Source organism: Arvicanthis niloticus, chromosome 5, assembly GCF_011762505.2.
Source record: "Arvicanthis niloticus isolate mArvNil1 chromosome 5, mArvNil1.pat.X, whole genome shotgun sequence".
NCBI lineage: Eukaryota > Metazoa > Chordata > Mammalia > Rodentia > Muridae > Arvicanthis > Arvicanthis niloticus.
Genome location: NC_047662.1, coordinates 20,548,211 through 20,566,709, shown reverse-complemented (window position 1 = coordinate 20,566,709; position 18,499 = coordinate 20,548,211). Strand labels below are relative to the sequence as shown.

General features: G+C 50.6%; 3 protein-coding genes and 1 pseudogene across 4 annotated transcripts; 1 reads left to right on the top strand and 3 right to left on the bottom strand.

Moving 5' to 3' along the window:
* Positions 1–62: 62 nt before the first annotated feature.
* Cnksr1 (connector enhancer of kinase suppressor of Ras 1) lies at positions 63–10,925 on the bottom strand. Its single transcript, XM_034502679.2, has 21 exons — positions 10,696–10,925; positions 8,106–8,263; positions 7,817–7,998; positions 7,000–7,084; positions 6,544–6,585; positions 6,363–6,467; positions 5,749–5,808; positions 5,565–5,627; positions 5,121–5,222; positions 4,977–5,038; positions 4,828–4,901; positions 4,579–4,685; positions 4,470–4,500; positions 3,902–4,074; positions 2,430–2,503; positions 2,199–2,270; positions 1,633–1,706; positions 1,433–1,494; positions 1,259–1,343; positions 992–1,173; positions 63–664 (listed from the first exon to the last, which is right to left on the bottom strand). Exons 1-21 carry the CDS (start codon positions 10,745–10,747, stop codon positions 404–406), a joined length of 2,106 nt encoding a protein of 701 aa, XP_034358570.1. The 5' UTR covers positions 10,748–10,925; the 3' UTR covers positions 63–403.
* A 1,801-nt stretch (positions 10,926–12,726) lies between these two features.
* Positions 12,727–16,287, bottom strand: LOC143442325 (large ribosomal subunit protein uL11 pseudogene; annotated as a pseudogene).
* Positions 16,256–18,479, top strand: Znf593os (ZNF593 opposite strand). 2 transcript variants are annotated; one of them, XM_076934007.1, is made up of 3 exons: positions 16,256–16,362; positions 16,485–16,550; positions 16,827–18,479. In XM_076934007.1, the coding sequence occupies exons 2-3, from the start codon at positions 16,506–16,508 to the stop codon at positions 16,971–16,973; spliced, it is 192 nt and encodes a 63-aa protein (XP_076790122.1). In that variant the 5' UTR covers positions 16,256–16,362; positions 16,485–16,505; the 3' UTR covers positions 16,974–18,479. The 2 variants fall into 2 exon arrangements, with proteins under 2 accessions (XP_076790122.1, XP_076790120.1); XM_076934005.1 differs by having other exon boundaries at positions 16,331–16,400.
* Znf593 (zinc finger protein 593) lies at positions 17,241–18,108 on the bottom strand. Its single transcript, XM_034502400.2, has 3 exons — positions 17,909–18,108; positions 17,622–17,684; positions 17,241–17,525 (listed from the first exon to the last, which is right to left on the bottom strand). Exons 1-3 carry the CDS (start codon positions 18,106–18,108, stop codon positions 17,384–17,386), a joined length of 405 nt encoding a protein of 134 aa, XP_034358291.1. The 3' UTR covers positions 17,241–17,383.
* Positions 18,480–18,499: the final 20 nt, after the last annotated feature.

The window sequence follows — 18,499 nt, the reverse complement described above, 5'->3', positions numbered from 1 at the left end:
GGTGAAGGGGGGCTGGGTGGAAGAGGGCACAGATTCCCCATTCTAAAGCAAAGACACATGGGTTCACATCAGAGAAATCAACTTTATTTGGTGGAAAAGCATCTCTCACGTGCTATAACACCTATCTAGATCTGGTCTGGGAAACCTTTTTGAATGACCCAGGGAGACAAGTACATGCCAGATCTGAGCATGAGTTGAGGGATTTCTACCTCACAGAGAGGAGGGGAGATTTCCTTCCACTTTAGGCGACATGTGAGCAGAAGTGTGGAATCCCAGAATAGAGAGATCCGTTTGGGGGTAAAGCTGAGGGCTAACAGTCCTTCCGGGCTCTCACAGACCCTTTGGACATGTCTTAAACACGTCAGAGACCAGGAATGAAGTAGTCCTCAGCCAGGGTCAGAGGTCAGGAGGTTGGAGGCTGTTCTCTGGGGTCAAGGGTTAGCTGGGAGGGCTCTTCAGGGTCAGGGGGTAGGGGCTGTGGGGAATGACCCCTAGAGTCAGAGTTGGGGTCTGGGGAGCTAGTCTGGGCCCACATCCCTCCCCAGGTCCTCAGGCCCTCTGAGTATAGCTCCTGGTTCTGTTCCTTCCACTGGCGGAACTTTGCTGCTGTGAGTTCAGGATCACCCAGCACTTCCTCCAGGGCCTGCAGTTCCTGCAGCTTTGCCTGAGATAAAAGTAAGGGGACAAAGATACACAGTCACCCAAGGAGGAGCAGAACCCAGACGTAGCTCTAAGTCCTGTGCCCACCACCAGGATACCCTGGCCCAAGAGTCTGGGTAAATATATAATCTCTTTACATGAAGCCTTCTAGAACTTACCTCAGAACACAGTTGAGCCTCGAATGGAGTATGGAGCTCAGGATTAGGCCCCAGAAAACCCAGGGTTTATAGCCTGCACTGTCCAGGGCTCACAGTAGAGCTGGGAACCAGACACCACCAGGGCCTGAAGCCCAGAGCCTTAACCTAGCTGGTGCCCAGTGTGCTCAACTCACCTTGAGTGTGCTCTGTAGTGCCCGGACTCGGTGCACACGCTCATTGAGATGAGGGTCACGGTTGCGTCTCATGAAAGAACTCCGCCACTGTTCATGGGTCAGGGGCTGTGGCTGGCCCAGGAGGGACACACCCCCCTGCCTCAGCCCCTGTACCATTCCTTCCAGGGCTCTGTCGCTGCTGTCTGTAGAATCAGGATGCAGGATGAATACATGTGAATATGCTCAGGACAGCCCCGAAGCCCAGTTCCCTGCTCCCAAGGGCAGCACCTGGCGAAGAGCCAAAGGAGGTCCTTGGACTCTGCAGCGGTGAAGCCACGGGCGATGTGTCACTCCAAGCATGGGCTGGGCCAGGCTGTGTCAAGGCAGGAGAAGGAGGATTAGGTGAGCCCCCCACAACCTGCCATCCAGCCCCAGCTCCTGCTGTGAAGTGAGACTACTCACAGAAGCTGAGCGGGACCCGGTCTCCTCATCAGGGTCTTCTGCTTCTGTCTCACTGTAGCAGTCTAGAGTGGGGAGTTGGAGAATCACAGACTGGGTTTGGAGAGCCATGGTCAGGGGATTTGAGTTCCTGCACCCAGTCTGAGGAATGGCAGGGACTCCATGGTGCCTGGGCTCCTTCTCCCACTCTGTGACACACTCACCTTCCTCTCTGGCAGAGGGGGCCCGGCCTGGAGCCTGATACTTGGAAATGCAGGTGATGAGATGCCGCACCCACCTGTAGGGAACGTGTGGGCTGTGGGTTTCCATTCACTCAGGCCCACGTAGGTCTGAGCTCTCCAGCCCTTACCTACGTCTTCTGATTTTTTCCCCCTGAATTTTTTGTCTGATCCTGAAGCCCACTTGAAGGAACCACTTGAATTAAGCTGTATTTTCCACTGTCTTTCCTGTTTTCTTGAGACAGTGTCTTACTATATTGCTCTGGTTGGCCTGAAACTCACCATGTAGCCCAGGCCAGCCTCATACTTGCAATCCTCCAGCCTCAGCCTTGTAAGTGCTGGAACTAGAGGGGTGAAACACCATGTCCCAGATCCACAGATCTGACACTCAGAGAGCAAGTGAGGTTGGGAATACTTCTTTGCCCATTTTTCAGATGATGAAACTGAGGCTTTCAGGGGGTTAGGGTTTTAGTCCAGTCCCCTGAGCTCAGCTCTTAAGCGCTTGGTAGCTGGGGACTGCATGGGAGTAGGGATGAAGAAACGGCACTTACATGCTCAGATCGGACAGGGTCTCAGCAGCAAAGATGAAGGGCTTGTACACATCATGGGTCAGCTGGAACACACTGCCAGGGAACAGGAAGAAGTTACAGCCTCCTCTGGGCGTGTCCTCCAGAAGCCAGAGAGAGGCTGGATCAGGAATCCCAGCCACTTGCCACATGTCCACACCACCTCTCTCTCCCTCTCCCCCTTTCTCCCAAGCCCATCTCATTCCACAACTTAACTATTTTTTCTTCTGGTCATATCCACTCTCCAGGCTGTAGTTGGAGACATTGATAAGCCCTTCGGCCTTTTCATCCTGGGGGGATCACAACGTGAAGGTCAGCACGGAGCCATGGGCCCTCAAGGCTCAGCCAGCTCCCTAGTTACTCCTCTGTGTTCCTGTAGCTCAGGACTGAAGGTGTGGTCAAGGGGTACCTCCATGCAGGGAAGGGGAGCAAAGGTATCCAGAAAAACAGCCAAAGGGGAGGAGCCCTGCTCAGGCATGCCCTTTAGCTGCCTTGTCTGGTAAAGCCTTTTTCTCTTCCTGGTTTTCCTTTCCTCTTTCATCTGACAAACATGAGAAGCTTCTAGGGTCCTTGGACCAGAATGTGGGGGACTGGACTCCCACATATCACTGGGGATTTCCTTTATCCTAGCACATGGTCCATTGTCATTAAGGATGTATTCAGCTGGGCTGGAGAGATGGCTCAGCTATTAAGAGCACTGGCTGCTCTTCCAGAGGTCCTGAGTTCAATTCCCAGCAACCACATGGTGGCTCACAACCACCTGTAATGGGATCCGATGCCTTCTTCTGCTATGTCTGAAGGCAGCTACAGTGTACTTATTCATATATATATGTATATATATACATATATATGTATGTATATATATATGTATATATATACATACATATATATGTATATATATACACACATATACACACACACACACACACACACACACATATATATATATAATCTTTAAAATAAAAAAGGATGTATTCAGCGCTTTCCCCATGGGCCTCTAAGATGCAGAGGGCCAGGGACTATCTGAACTTCCCTGTGGGCTTCAGTGCTCTCCCTCAGAGCTGGATCCAGCAGGCACCTGAATGTCTACTGAATGGCCTATCCCTAGGATGGATAAAATATTGGGAGAGAAAGAAGGGGTAGGGAGAATAAATGTGACTTTTTCTACACTTAAAAGAATGTTTTACATTGATTTACTGGGGATAGAGGCACCTTTCCACACATGCCACAAGATACATGGAGATCAGAGGACAGCTTGTCAGACCATGTGGGTTATGGGTATCATAGCCATCTCACTGGGCTATGTTCTCTGAAACATGCGTCTCACTCTGTAGTCTGGGCTGGCCTGAGATTTGCTGTGTAGCCCAGACTAAGTACCCACAGAAGTCAGAAGAGGGCACCGGATTCTCTGGAGCTGGGGTTACAGTTGTGAGCTACCAGGTGGTGCTGGGAACCAAACATCAGACCTCTGTAAGAGTTACAACTCAACTACTTCTTAACTACCGAGCTGCTTTTCCAGTCCCCCTAGAACATTCTTTCATATGCGTATAAACTTATTTCTTTACCAAGAGCCACCCCCACTTTTACAACAGGAATATTGGGAAAGTATGGGGCTCCCCTGTGCAGAAGATAAGAATGGTGACCCTCAGGTTCCCTTGTTACCTATGCAAGTGTGTATGGGGTCTCACCTGGGGTTGGCGGTACCAGTAGAGGGTGTGTCCCTTGAGCACAAACCAGCAGCGGCGCCAGCGTGGGCCCATAAAGCCACCAGGCACCTTACGCAGTAGAAGCCATCCATCACAATCTGGCAGACCCAGCTCTCGGCAGGACACCCGCCGGCGGCTCAGCCTCGTGGCTATACCTGCCCCAACACAGCAGACCCTGTTGAAGACGGGCTGACAAGTGTCCTTCCCTAAGTCAACCCCCACCCCACGGGACTCCCCAGCAGAGCTGAAGTCATACTCAGGGATTATAATGATGTTACAGACATCCTCAGATAGTGACTTTGACTAGAGAAGCTGAGCATATAGCTTGTGGTAGTGGGCAGAGCTCTGTGTTTCACACACACACACACACACACACACACACACACACACACACACACACACGATGAGAAAATTGACAACCAGAGGGAAGCTGGGGTCCATGTTTCCAGAAAAGGTTGTTGTATGAGTAGCAAGTATGTGCAATGATGAGGGGGTCATACCCAGCCCTGTAAAGATTTCTAAGACGCCACTCAGTCAAGGCCTCTCATACCTTTAGATTTCTTCTGACCAAGGATGGGACTCTGAAAAGACCATGAAGAGCTTAGAGAAGGGTCCAGATCCAGAGCCCACACCCTTCCCTGCTGACTCCTTGCGTTTACCTTGTCAAGGTGTCGAGAAGACTCCAGAGGTTCTGCTGTTTCTTCTGGAAGTGTGCCTGGTGGTCCAGGGGGAGTTGGCAGGGACTGAGCATCAAGGGAGGAAGAGTCTGTCAGACAGGGAGGAGGGAGAGGGAAAATCCATGAGTTTAGGCACAGGACTTTGGGCAGAAATGTTAGCATGGAGAGTTGGTCAGGCACTCAGGTGACTTGCCCAGAGCTATAAGCCACCTTCTGGGGCTGTCAAGCTACCTGTCCAGGCTGGACTGGGTCCAGGATTTCCATCTGCAGACAGGTTGAAGGCACAAAGACCTTCAGATGGAACCCTGTGGAGAGCAAGGGGACATAAGATGAGCCCATGGTCCTTGCTTCAAGACACACCCTAAGGTAAAGCTTGTTACCTGGGGGACGGTGGGTTCAGGGGCAGCGATTGGCTTAGCAGGTGAGGGGAGTCCAGAGGCGTCTAGGAAGCAACCAGAAACAAAGTGATAAAGGTGACCGACCATGAGAGTCTGAAAGCAAGTGTGGAGGGGTAGAGCAGGTACCTGTGAGGGGGTCTCTGGCACAGGAATCTTCTTCAGTACAAGGCTGACCCTTTCTGGTTCCCTCAGCAGCTCCCTCAGCATGTTCTTATGGGGCCAGCCCACCTGGGAGACAGGGAGACTGAGTTGGGGGTTCTGCAGCAACCTCACAACTCTTCCTTCTCTCTCAGAGTGCCCTGCCAGATCTCACTGGTGTCACACCACCTTCAGGGAGTCTCCAGGGACTCCCTTAACTGAGCACTGTGGAAGGTCAGGCTTGTTACCAAGTGAGATCCCACCCATCAGCAGTCACCATGAGACCTTCCTGTGTTGGCTCATGTCATGCATGAGGCAGCTCCCAAAGCCCTGGTCTGCACAAGGAACAAAACCCTCGGGTGACTTCCCCTCCCCGGCCAACAACCGTCCTCAGTGTCCCTCACCTCCAGCCTGCCCTTTTCTGTCACTCACCACCACCTGCTCATTGATCTGAACAATCTCGTCTCCTGGCAGGATCTGGGAGCCGGAGGCAGCCTGGTGTGAAGAACGGGGCTCAGAGAATGAGGCTTTCCTGGGGCCTGAAGCTGCCATGGCTGGCTTGAGGGAGAAGGCCTCCAGGGTAGTCAGGGAGAGTGGGAGTGGTTGGGGCTCTTACCTGAACCCCCACTCGGGACACAAAGTGCAGGCAGTTGCTGGTGGTGTGAATTTCCAGACTCTGTAGAGATAGAGGCCAAGTCAAGTAAAGCCTGGCTTCAGCAGAGGCAGTGAGCGGGACCCCACAGTGGACACGGGATTCTAAAGTAAGCAGAATAGTGGGAATAGAGCCCCACAATGTCATTGTCCTAACTGCTGTGTAACTTTGGGCTTGTTGCCCTCACCCTCTACATAAGGCCACAGGGAAACTGTGTACTTTCTGAGATAACAGAGCCATAGAAGTTTCTTGACTAGAAAACAGGGGATGATATGGGGTTGGGGGTGAGGGAGAGCAACTCTGACTTTCTCAACTGGTTGTTTCAAGTGTAAGTATCCTCTCTCATCTCTATTAATCTGCCCCATGCCCAGAACCCTGCCAGGGCTAAAATCTGCTGCCTAGACCCTGAAATTGCTCCTCTGGTTTGGGAAAGGTGCCTAGGAATGGTGAGACCCCAAGAAAATCCTCCAGGTCCCCATCTGAACACCTGCACACAGAAGACATGTCAATACAAGACGCAGGGGCTCGGACAAGGCTGCCAGGGGGTCTGCAGGAAGAAGTTAGGAGTCAGAACTCACAGAAGGGTCATCCACCTGTACCGGCTCCAACACGGCCCTCTGTTCCAGCAGCTCCTCGGGGCTGCAGCTCAGGATGTTGTGACAGATCCCAGCCACGTGGCTACACTAAGGGAGGACTTCAGGTTGTCTGGCTGCATCTGATTCCACACCCTACACCTCCCCACCCACCCAGGAGACTTACAATTCTCAGGATTTTGCTTTCCTTCTCAGCCTCTGGGCAGTCCTAAAAAGTAGAGAGTAGAGGGCCCCTCTTTAGAAAGGAGTAGGGGGTACCTTCTCCTGAGGACACAGGGTTGGGACCGGGAAAGTCCTCTAATGCTCTTCCCTTGCTTTGTCTACACTGGTGTCTTTACCAGAGCTATAATGGTCTCAGAGTTTCAACTCCAAAGTTTCAATCCGGACACCTGACTCAACAGCAATCACTCCCCACGTCCTAACCTCCCACCATTCCCAAATGTGACCTGCGCTTCTGCCAGGGAAACCCCATGACCCACCCCATGGCCTGTCACCCCATACCCAGAGACAGGCTTCTTCTCTTCTTGCTCACCACCCCCTAGCTCTCACACCCAATCTTGGTCTGATTCACAGGTTATAAAAAGCTCTGCAGCCTAGACCAGCCTGTCCCCTGTCCCCATACCTCCTGCAAGACTTGGCCCAGCTCCCCGCACAGCACGCCAATCTCCTGGCAGGCAGAGAAGTCATTTAAGTGAGAGAAGAGGTACCTGGCAGAGGAAGGACAATTAAGATGTTGGACATAATTGTCACCTGAGAATTGGAGATAATTCCTACCTTTGGTAGGATGTGCTCAGCACAGGATTTATTTGTCCTATATGTACCAGGCCCTGTTGTAGGCACCAGGGAGACAGCCATTAAATAGAAAGCTGTATCATTAATGATTTAACTTCAATTGTTCTGGACATTACAAATGAGCTGCAAGAGTGTTATACAGGAAAGACATCTCTGAAAAGGTGATATTTGAGGTAAGACACATAGGACAGACAATTGCTCTCCATTGGTTGAGGGACCAGGAAGATTATTCATTAGTAAAGATGCAAAGATGCTTGCCTCTAAATGACCTGAGTCCCTGAGTTCAGTGCCAGGGATGCCATGGTGGAAGATAAGAACTGATTCTTGCAAAAGATGCTCTGACCTTTGCCACACTCCTATGTGTGTGTGCGCATGTGTTCACACACACATACACACACACATACACACACACACACATACACACATACACACACACACACGTCAAACAAGCAAACAAAGACTCAACTGTTGATAAAATCATTAAGATGACAAGATCTAGGGTGGGGTGGGAAGCAAGGTGCCCCAGTGTCCCTGCACAGATCTGCTCTGACATATCAGATCAAGAGCCAAACACTGTTTTTCTGTCCCAGACCCTAGAGGATACCCAGGACAAGAACAGTCAGTCACTAGTCACCCATCCCTAGTACCTGTTGAGCCAAGAGAGGAGGGCATGGGCCTCCCGGACCAGCTGTACAGCAGCATTGAGGACATCAGCAGGTGTCTCAGCACAGTCTCCCAGACGGCCTTGGACCAAGCTTTGGAAGGCCTGGGTCCTTTCCAGCAGCCCCTGAGCCAGGCTCTGCAGGTTCTCTGTCTGTAGCTTAGAGCCCTGCATCAAAGCGGGGCATATTACTGTATCCGTCCTGGCAGCCAGCCCACATGGGCAAGCCCCTAAGCTGGTGGATGCTACAGCCAGCGCAGGCAGTGCTCACTCACCAGTGCCCTGAGCTGTTCCACCCCATCTAGAATGAGCTCCTGGTGGCCCAAAGGCCACACAGTCAGAGCCTCGAGGCTTTGGGGACAGAGCTGCAGCAGGTACTTTCCAGGCAGCTCCCAGTCCTCGAAGGGATAGTCCTGTAGGGTATCATCGAGGCCTGGAGCAGAAAGGAGTCAGCGTGGGAAACAGGTGTCATTGCCATTCTGAGATGTTATTATATCAGAGCCCTTCCCCGAGACCTTCCTGTCCCTAATGACAACCCCGAGCCCCTGGCTGGGTTCTGCCCTTCTCACGGCTGATGCTACTGAGTTGAAAACCATATACAGCAATGACTCTAGCATGTGTGTCCAACCTACTGGCATTGCAATCTACCAAACTCATGCTCAAATACCTTGACATATAGTGACCATGAAACACAACAAACAGGGGCTAGAGACATGGCTCAGTGCCGAAGAGCACAGGCTGCTCTCCCCAAGGACCCGGGGTTCAATTCCCAGCACCCACATGGTAGCTCACAATTGTGTGTAACTCCAGTTCCAGAGGATCTGGCATCCTTACATAGACATACATGCAGGCAAAACACCGATGCACATAAAAGAAATGAATCTTTAAAAAAAAAAAAAAAAAAAAAAAAAAAACCAACAAAAGAAGCTAGCAAGATGCTTCAGTGGTTAAGAGCAACACATACTGTCCTTGGCAGGGACCTAAGTTTGTTTTTCTAGTGTTCATAGCCCAAGCACGCGGAGGAAGGGAGACCTGAGAAGGGGGCTAACACTTAAGATATAGAATAGTTCTGTGCCTAAATTTCTTCACATAAAGCAGGAACAGGACTGGAGAGATGGCTCAGTGGTTAAGAGCACTTACTGTTCTTGCAGAGGACCCAGGTTCAGTTCCCAGCACCCACAGGGAAACTCACAACCATCTGACAGCACTCTCAAGATGCAAATACATATGTGCAGGTAAAAGACATCCACACATAAAGTAAAGACCATGGGAACCCTAGAAGTGCCTGCTTCTAACCACTTACTTTAAGATGATTGCTGTGGGCCATTCAGTCCACAGTCAGACAGCAGCAGCCATCACACTGCTGCCAGGCAGTCTACCGTGACCTTACTTTGTGTGAGGCAATGTTTTGAGAACTTTACCCATAGTCGGGTGTGGTGGCGCATGCCTTTAATCCCAACACTTGGAACAAGGAGACAGGGGGATCCCTGAGTTCACAACTGGGGCTATATATAGAAACCCTGTCTCAAAAACAAAAACAAAAATACGGGTTGGAGAGATGGCTTAAGAGTGGTTAAGAGCACTGACTGCTCTTCCAGAGGTACTGAATTCAATTCCCAGCAACCACATGGTGGCTCACAACCATCTGTAATGGGATCCGATGCCTTCTTCTGGTGTGTTTGAAGAGAGCAATGGTGTACTCGTACACATAAAATAAATAAATAATTACAAAATACAACAACAATTTTACCCATCTGGTACCTTTGCCCTTCACTTTTCTAGAAGATGGGGACCACCCACCATCATCCCTGATACACGACTGGGTAAACTAATGGAGAGAGATGTAGCAGCTTGCTCGTTCCAGGTCCAACTGTCATGGGGAGTGTGTAGTCATTAGGTGTTCCTCTCCCACTTCTCCTGTGCCATTAAGAGTGCTGCGTTGGGAGTTCAGGGGCCGGGGTTACTCGGACAATTTCATTCCCGGGGTTGAATGTTCTGGTCTGCCATCCTCCCTCCCAGAGAACACAAACATTTGAGCTACGCATGCTAGTCACACCATCATGGTCTCATTTTGTCCAATTCACGAATATACCCTGTGGTCACCGTCCTGACGAGCAGCGGTAGTGCTGGCCTGGGCCCCAGTGTGGGAGTCTGCCTGCTGCTCTCCTGGGCTGCTCACACTAAAAAGGCCTCCAAGCTGGCTCCAGCTGCCACCCCCCTCTGAGAGCCTCAAAACTCCCTCCTGCAGCCACAGAACGCCCTCATTTTCCTGAGTCTGACTGTGTTTGTGACTCTTGGTCACCTGGGGAGTGATCCTCACTCCCGACGGAAGCCCCAGGGTGGAGCTGTGTCACCTCTTCAGAATGACTAGGGTTTCTGTTTCTGCCAACCTCAGACAGGGAAAATGACACCAAGGGCCGGCCCTGTTCCAAGACTGAACAAATCACTTCCTGGCTCTGTGTATGTTTCTACTTCTGAAAAATGGGCTTAATAATAGCTCACAGGGCCCTGGGGCACCGGGAAGATGACGGAGATAAAGGGGGCGTGGGCCACTAGAGCCTCCCTGTTTTGCTTATTACCGCACCTGTCCGCCGCCTCCCTGGCAGGGCCCTGGAACACACAAAAGTCTAAAAAGACCCCTTCCTGCATCTTGGGCCCTCTAGTGTCGCCTGGCCCATCTCTGCCCGCACTGTGCTTGTACAGGGGACTCTGATAGGCTGGTACAGGACAGACGCTCTATAAATACCTGTTGACTAATAGACTCCGTAGGTTCTTTCTCCTTTTCCCTCCATACTTTTTGGTCCAAGGGGCACCCCACTAATCCCCTTGAGCCCAGCTCGCCCCCGCCTCTCCCGGTTTACCAACCTCTCAGCCAAGCTGCCACCTTCCCGGGGGTCCAGGCCTCCACCGGCTCCATACTGAGCTCCGCCCGCAGCGTTCAGCCCCTGCAGGAATTTCCGCTCCCAGTCCGAGCCCGGAGCCCGCGGGGCTGGGCCAGGGCAGGCAGGGCGGGGCGCTGCATACCTGGGCCCACGTGGACACCCAGGTGCGGCAGTGCCACTGCCATTGGTCCACCGCCTGTCTTCTTCCTGCCCTGCCCCTCTGGCATCCTAGGACTTTGGCAACTAGGCAGTTGGACTCCTGGGCTGGAGCCAAGGGGTGTGACTCAGGCAGTCCGGAACTGGCATGGGATTCCACTCAAAACTGGCCTCACCAAGGAGAATCTCTGTAAGTTTGACGTTAGCCCGGTCTACTATGTGAGTTCCAGGCTAGCCAGGGCTGTGCATGGAGACTTTGTTTCAAATAGCAACAAAACAAAAAACAAACAACTGGGCCCAACTCCCAGCCTAGAGAACCTGGTGTGAATGGTTGGTGCAGAAGCAAAGCACATGACTTGCCCCCAAACACCCACCCCGATCCCCGTGGCATCTTGTTATTGTCATCTGGAGTTGTCCCATAGACAGCTGACCTAAACTCTCAGTGTTCAGTTCCAGGGTATAACAGTACTTGTTTCAGGTATCTTATTTGCAAGTATCTGAGCAAATGATGGCTTTAAATGGTGACTCCTCCTTGTGATCTCAGGATTTTGGAGGCTGAGGCAAGTGGATCGCTCGAGTTCAAGGAGGACCTGGACTACAGAGCGAGCCCATTCCAAAACAAAATGAAACAACAGAAACTAAATCTAAATAAAAGTGTCAGCCTGGGACTCTGCCCCTTTGACAATCTGTTGAGTTTTAGAGGCCCTTTCTCAAAGTAAGACTTAATTCAGTTATTACTTATTTTAGGACACAGAGAGCCTTTATTGGTTGCCATAGTAAGTAAAGAGGAAACACACCAGCCATTCCTGAGAGACATTTGCAGATGTGTTAGCTGCCTCCTGAAAGTACTTTTACTCTTGCTATTCTTTAAAGATGCTTTTCATTCTGACTATGCCGCTCAGACTGCTCTACAACTCATGGGTTGTAGTGATTTTCCTGCCTCAGTTTCCAAAAAAAGCAGGGACCACAGTTTGCACTACACAGCCAGCTAGAATGATGTTCTTAAAAGCCCCCAAGCAAGCCGGGCGGTGGTGGCGCACGCCTTTAATCCCAGCACTTGGGAGGCAGAGGCAGGTGGATTTCTGAGTTTGAGGCCAGCCTGGTCTACAGAGTGAGTTCCAGGACAGCCAGGACTACACAGAGAAACCCTGTCTCGGAAAACAAAACTGAACAAAAAGCAAAAATGCCCCCAAGCAATTGGGGTTGTTGAGATGGCCAACAGTTAAGAACAGGCTGAGAGAGGACCCGGTTCAATTCCTAGGACCCATATGTTGACTCATAACTGTCTGTAACTCCAGTTCCAGGGGATATGACGCCCTCTTCTGACCTCCTCATAAACTGCATGAACATGGTACATGACACAGGCAAACCACCCATACACACAAAATCTCTTTTAAAAAACACAGAATGGGTCTAGAATGATGGCTCAGAGGTTAAGAGCACTGACTGCTCTTTCAGAGGTCCTGAGTTCAATTCTCAGTAACCACATGGTGGCTCACAACCATCTGTAATGAGATCCAATGACCTCTTCTGGTGTGTCTGACAGCGACTGTACTCACATACATTAAAAATAAATAAATCTTAAAAAAAAAAAACAAGACCCACAAAACACTGCTTAGAATTACACCAACAGTTATAATAAGACACAAATCTGTGGCCAGATGTGATAGTGCACACTTTAATCCCAGCACTCAGGAGGCAGAGGTAGGTGGGCTCTGGGAGTTCAAGGCCAGCCTGGTCTACATTGTGAGTTCCAGGACAGTCAGGACTATGTAGCACCCCAATAAAAATTTTAATGTAACCATGTAATATATATTTTATTTATATTTATTTTTAAAGAATGCTGACCAGGTATGGTGGAACACATGTCTCAAAAATCACAAGGGCTGCGGAGCTGGCTCAGTGTTAAGAACCCTGGCTGCTTTTCCAGAGGACCTGGGCTCAGTTCCTAGCGCCCACATGGCAGCTCAACTGTCTTTGATTCTAGTTCCAGGGATCAAATGATCTCTTCTGGCCTCTGAGGTCACAAGGCATGATAATGGTACACAGACATATATAGGCAAGCAAAGATGCATATAAAAAATATATAAAACTTTAAAATTTTTTTCCATTTGGTTATCAGATGCTCTTTTATTGAAATATTTTCTTGTTGCTTCTTAACTAGCTGGGCACTGCACCACTGTTGATGTCATCTATGATGTCATGAGGGTGGTGGCCATCCACATTGCAGCCCACAGACTGTGTAGTACCCAGGATCTCCTTGATAGTTCCAGAAAGTTCTCTGGCCAAAGACTGGTGTCTCACCTGCCGGGCAGTGTTGACAATCTCATCCAAGTGATGTTTCCACTGTGTTTAGTGTTCTTCTGCTTCTTCTTGTGTCTTGGTGGCTCCTTGAGGGCTTTGATAATCAGGGCAGAGGCAGAGGGCACCACCTCCACCTGAGCCTGTCTGTTCTGGATGGTCAGTTTCACTGTAACCCTTAGACCTTTCCAGTCACTAGTGGCCTTGGCAGTGTCATCGCCAACATCTTTTTGAAGACAGACCCAGAGGACTGATCTTAGGGGCCAAGGCAGATGTGGCACCGAGCTCACCTTTGGTGTACCTCAAGTACACCACTTTTATCTCATTGGGGTCCAACTTGGGCGGCATGGTAGAGGTGGCTGGTTTTGGGTGAACCTGAATTCAGGATGACTGAAGAAAGTTGCACCATAGCCTCCTCCAAGCCAAAAAGCTAATTTTTTCTTTACAAAACAAAGCCCAAGACACAAATGTGTGACAGGCTGAGGTACTATTAATAAGTAGCATTAGAAAAATTAAAATTAAATCTTACTTTTTAGTTGTATTAGGGCATCATTTTTCTTTTTAAAGATTTATGTAGCCAGGCGGTGTTGGCGCACGCCTTTAATCCCAGCACTTGGGAGGCAGAGGCAGGCGGATTTCTGAGTTTGAGGCCAGTCTGGTCTACAGAGTGAGTTCCAGGACAGCCAAGGGCTACACAGAGAAACCCTGTCTTGAAAACCAAAAAAAAAAAAAAATCATTTATTATGTATACAGTGGTATACAGTGTTCTGCTTACATATATGCCTACAGGCCAGAAGAGGACACCAGATCTCATTGTAGATGTTTGCTAGGAATTGAATTCAGGACCTCAGTGCTCTTAACCTTTGAGCCATCTCTCCAGCCCCAGGGCATCATTTTTCATCTTGAATGAAAACATAAAACTGGGCTGATGAGATTGTTCTATCAGTAAAGGCACCCTGCTTGTCCCCAAGCCTGACGACCTGACTTCAATCTCTAGGACCTACATGAGAACTGATTCCTACATGTGGTCCTGTGACTGCCACACACACACCACAGCACTCATGCACCCCCAATAATTTTAGTGTATTTATATATAGACTTTAAATATATTCCTTTTAAAGAACACTAGCCAAGTATGGTGGGAACACCCCTTTGACTCCAGCACTCGGAAGGGAAGGGCAAGTGGATTCAAGTTTGAGGCTAGCCTGGTCTACATAGTGAGTTCTAGGACAGCAGGATTACACACTGTCTCAAAATAAGAGCACTTAGTAGGATGAGTGGTCCAACTTAGCTCTTTGTGGTGCTGACTGAACTTCAGGTCTTACATGCTGGGCATGCGCTCTGACACACAACCGTGTACTCGGCTCCCCTCTCACAGATCAATTAGCAAACTATAAGACAGGGAATGCAGAAGTGTGACGGAGAAGTCTGGGCCAGCAGACTGAGAACCAGTAGTGGCCATTCAGTCATCCAAAGTCTGCCAGACACAGAGGTACCTAACCAATGGCAGCTACATGACATCGAGCCCGAGACAAGAGATGGCAACAGGAGTTAATAGGCTAAGGACAAGCACAGTCTTGAAACAGTTGTAAACCGTTTCTTTCCTTTGGATCCCAGATGGCCTGGGATTCCCTGCATGTCGGAGGATGATGACCTTGACTTTCGGATCCTCCTATCGAGTACTGGGGTTACAGACATAAGATGCTACATTTGGATTATGGGGTGCTAGGAATGGAAGTTCAGGATTTTACATGTGCCAGATGTGAACTTGAGTTTGACCCTGTATTCAGATCTGTATTCTTTTGTTTTGTTTGAAACAGGATTTCATTATATAGCCCTGGCTGAACTGGAACTCACTCTGTGGACCAGGCTGGCCTCAAACTCACAGAGATCTGCCTGCCTCTGCCTCCTGAGTGCTGGGATTAGAGTGTGCCACTCTGATGATTTGTATATGCTTGGTTCAGGGAGTGGCACTATTAGAAGGTATGCCCACTGGAGTAGGTGTGGCCTTGTTGGAGTAAGTGTGTCACTGTGGGTGTGGGCTTTGAGACCTTCATCCTAGCTACCTGGAAGCCAGTCTTTTCCTAGCAACCTTCAGATGAAGATGTAAAACTCTCAGCTCCTCCTGCACCATGCCTTGGTGATAATGGACTGAACCTCTGAACCTGTAAGCTAGCCTCAATTAAATGTTGTCCTTATAAGAGTTGCCTTGGTCATGGTAAAACCCTAAGACAGCTACCATGACTGGCCACCTCTGTATCTCGTTCTCTCCTTTTGTTTTTGAGACAAGGTCTTTCTGGCCTCCAGTTCAGAGATCCTTCTGCCTCCAGAGTTACAGACATGTGCCACCATGCCCAGCTAACACTCTTTTTTTCTCTTCTTTCTTGTGGTTCTGGGAATCTACTCCAGAGCCTGCAAACGACAGACAGGCTCTCAATCCCTGCAGCAGAGCCCTCTTATTCTTGATTTAGATATCCTACCTACTATTCTGAAAACTGTCCTGTTTTTCATTTTCACAGAAAACCAAAAGCTAAACATGCTACCCTACACCTTTAATCCCAGCACTCTTGAAGCAGAGGCACGTGGATCTCTGCTGAGTTGGAGGCCAGCCTGATCTACATAGTGAGTTCCAGGACAGCCAGGGAGCTATGTAGAAAGATTCTGTCTCAAAAAAAGAAAAAACGAGAGATAACAAAATACATGCACACAAGTAAATGTAGTTAATTTTTTAACACAATATTTTAGACAGCTTAATGGCACAAGCAAGTGTTTTTTGATCATGTTCAAGTCCACAAAAGAGATGTACTGTGGGAACTTCATCTTTGGGGGTGGGAAATGACGTGTACCCTCCCACCAAGTGGTTGAATTTACAGAACCCAAATGGCAAAGTGGCTAAGAAGTCATATGGCCTCTTTTGCTGAATGCTCACATATGGTCCAGACCAGGGCTGAGGAAAGCTGCCCAGTACCTGTTTGATGCCTGGACTCCTGGGCACTGCCAGCCAAGGCTTTACCTACATGCCTGGCCTGGCCTCTCTGGTAAATGGGGGAGGAGCTGATACTCAGGCCTGATGCTGATCTCTCCTGACAGCTGCTCCTAAGGCTGGCAAGGCAGCAGCAGGCAGGGGGGGAAGGGACCAGATTTAAAGATTCAGCCGCCCCGCCCCCTGCCAGACTTGGGAAAGCCAGCATCGGTGAGCATCCTCTGAGCACGCAGTGCCCAGGCAAATAGGTCAGGGACCCCTATGCTCTGGCTTCCATTTCTTGGTACCCTGGGCAACAACATCTAGTCCGCATTTCTGCTCCCATTTCACAGGCCAACAGAGAGACACCCACTATGAGATTTCGACGCCTGACTCCGGGCTATTTCCGGGTGCTACAGGTAAGTAAATCTAAATACCGGCTTTTGGCCCTACTGACCTCTTCCTCCCCACTTCCCCCAATGACAGGGCTGATACCCCCAACAGCCAGGCTGTCACATTCCCTACTGCCTGACTAGCCCGGACCCAGATGGGCAGTGAAGCGAGAAGGATTGGGGTGGAATCTCCCTGGGGCAGAAATGGCGTCGGTATCTTCTTTACCCAGCTGCGCCATCTTCTCCCCTTCCCGACTAGAAGCCTCCGCTGACCCTTCATGTGCACCCTCTGTGTTCTCCCAGATGCAGGTGGCTGGGGAGCTGAAGGCAGAGCCCCGGAGTCCACTGGTTGGGATTGTGGCTACACTGTTGGCTGTCCTCGGGTTAGGTGGCTCCTGTTATGCTGTGTGGAAGATGGTGAAGCAGCGGCAGCCATCACAAGCTCCGTGATGAGGCAGGCAGCCTCTCACCCAGGCTTAGGAAGTAGGTGCCTCAGGTGAGGGGGCTGCAAGATCCAAATCCCACTTTTTCCCCTAGGGGATTAGTCTTGGCCATCACTAGATCCTTCCTACTCCCCGGTTTTACGATGTACGTAGACTCCAGCCCGGATTCAAAGAAGCAGGCGGGGGAAACACGTTCCAAAGCTGGACCTAGTAGGGAGTAGACATCTTGGCCCAGAAACCCCTGGTAAGGGAAGTTAGTATCAGAGGTGCACCCTCTTGTCCAGGTCCTTTATTTTGGGCAGAATACCCAGAAGAAGAGAGCATATCTGCAAACTCAAAATCCAAAACATACACTCTCAGCCTAGCTGATGAACCACTGCCCATGGGCAGTTTCTCTGCCCTGCATCCTTAGGCCACTCAGGTGGATGTGTCCATCTCAGGAATCTCAGTGGACACTTCTGTGGGCATGCCCAGACGCTGGGGTTGCACATACGAGCCCATGCCCGCTGCCCTCTCAGCCTCTTCCTGACTGTAGGGTTCGACACTCAGCTGCTTCAGCCTGGAAGAAAAAAGAGTAGGAGATGGCGGAGCTCACCAAGTGCAAGACCTTCCTGCATGGCACCCATCCACCAGCCCTCTACTGACGCCTTCATACCTTTTCTTGTGGTCTTTGGATCGGAAGTGGGTCTTCAGGTTGGCAGAATCGATGAAGTACCTCCTGCAGAGATGTAGGGTGAGGGAAAGAGTGAAGGGGTGAAGTCTCTCAGGTATGCCTACCTCCCTGGCCCTAGCTCGTTGCCGGACATCAGATTCTGAGCCCGAACAGATGAGAGGCGGACTGACCCACGGGTCCCAAGACAGAACCTTCTCGGGTCTCGCGGCCCGGACCTCGCTGCTCCGGGCTGGTACCTCAGACCCTGCTCCTCCCCTGGCTAGACTCACGCGCAGGCCAGACAGCGATGCAGGCCGCCCCCTGGCAGGTCCGGGTCGGGCTCTGCGTCCCGCTCCCGCTTGGGCCGCGGGAGCCCCTGCGGCCTCAGCTCGCGATGGATCTCATCCAGGTCCGGCCGCCGCTTCTTGGCCTTCATCTGGCGAGCTAAGGAATGTGCTCGGTGCGCGCCGGTTCGCCGGGAGCGACCCATGATCAGAGAGAGACACACACAAGACCAAGAAACAGGGAGTAGGGAAAAGCTTCACACGTGTTGTCGCTTCCGGGCCGCTCGATGACGTCACGAGAGGCCCGCCCGGGGGCGGAGCAGGATTGACCAGACCGCCTTTGATGACGTCACGGACGGGTTGGCTGCTTGAGCGCCCCCCAGATGGTCGTTGATGATAATGACTGGGCTATGGCGGGGCAGGAGCGGGCTTGGGGGAGAACCGGTCCCACTATTCTGCCCGCCCCATCATCACTTCCCGGTTTCCACACCTCGAATTGCAGTGGTAGGGGATGCTTTTAACGTTTCTGGACAGCACTGATGCTTGTGCCATGAATAAATTACTTAATAAATGAGAATTAGTGTGGAATCACGGATG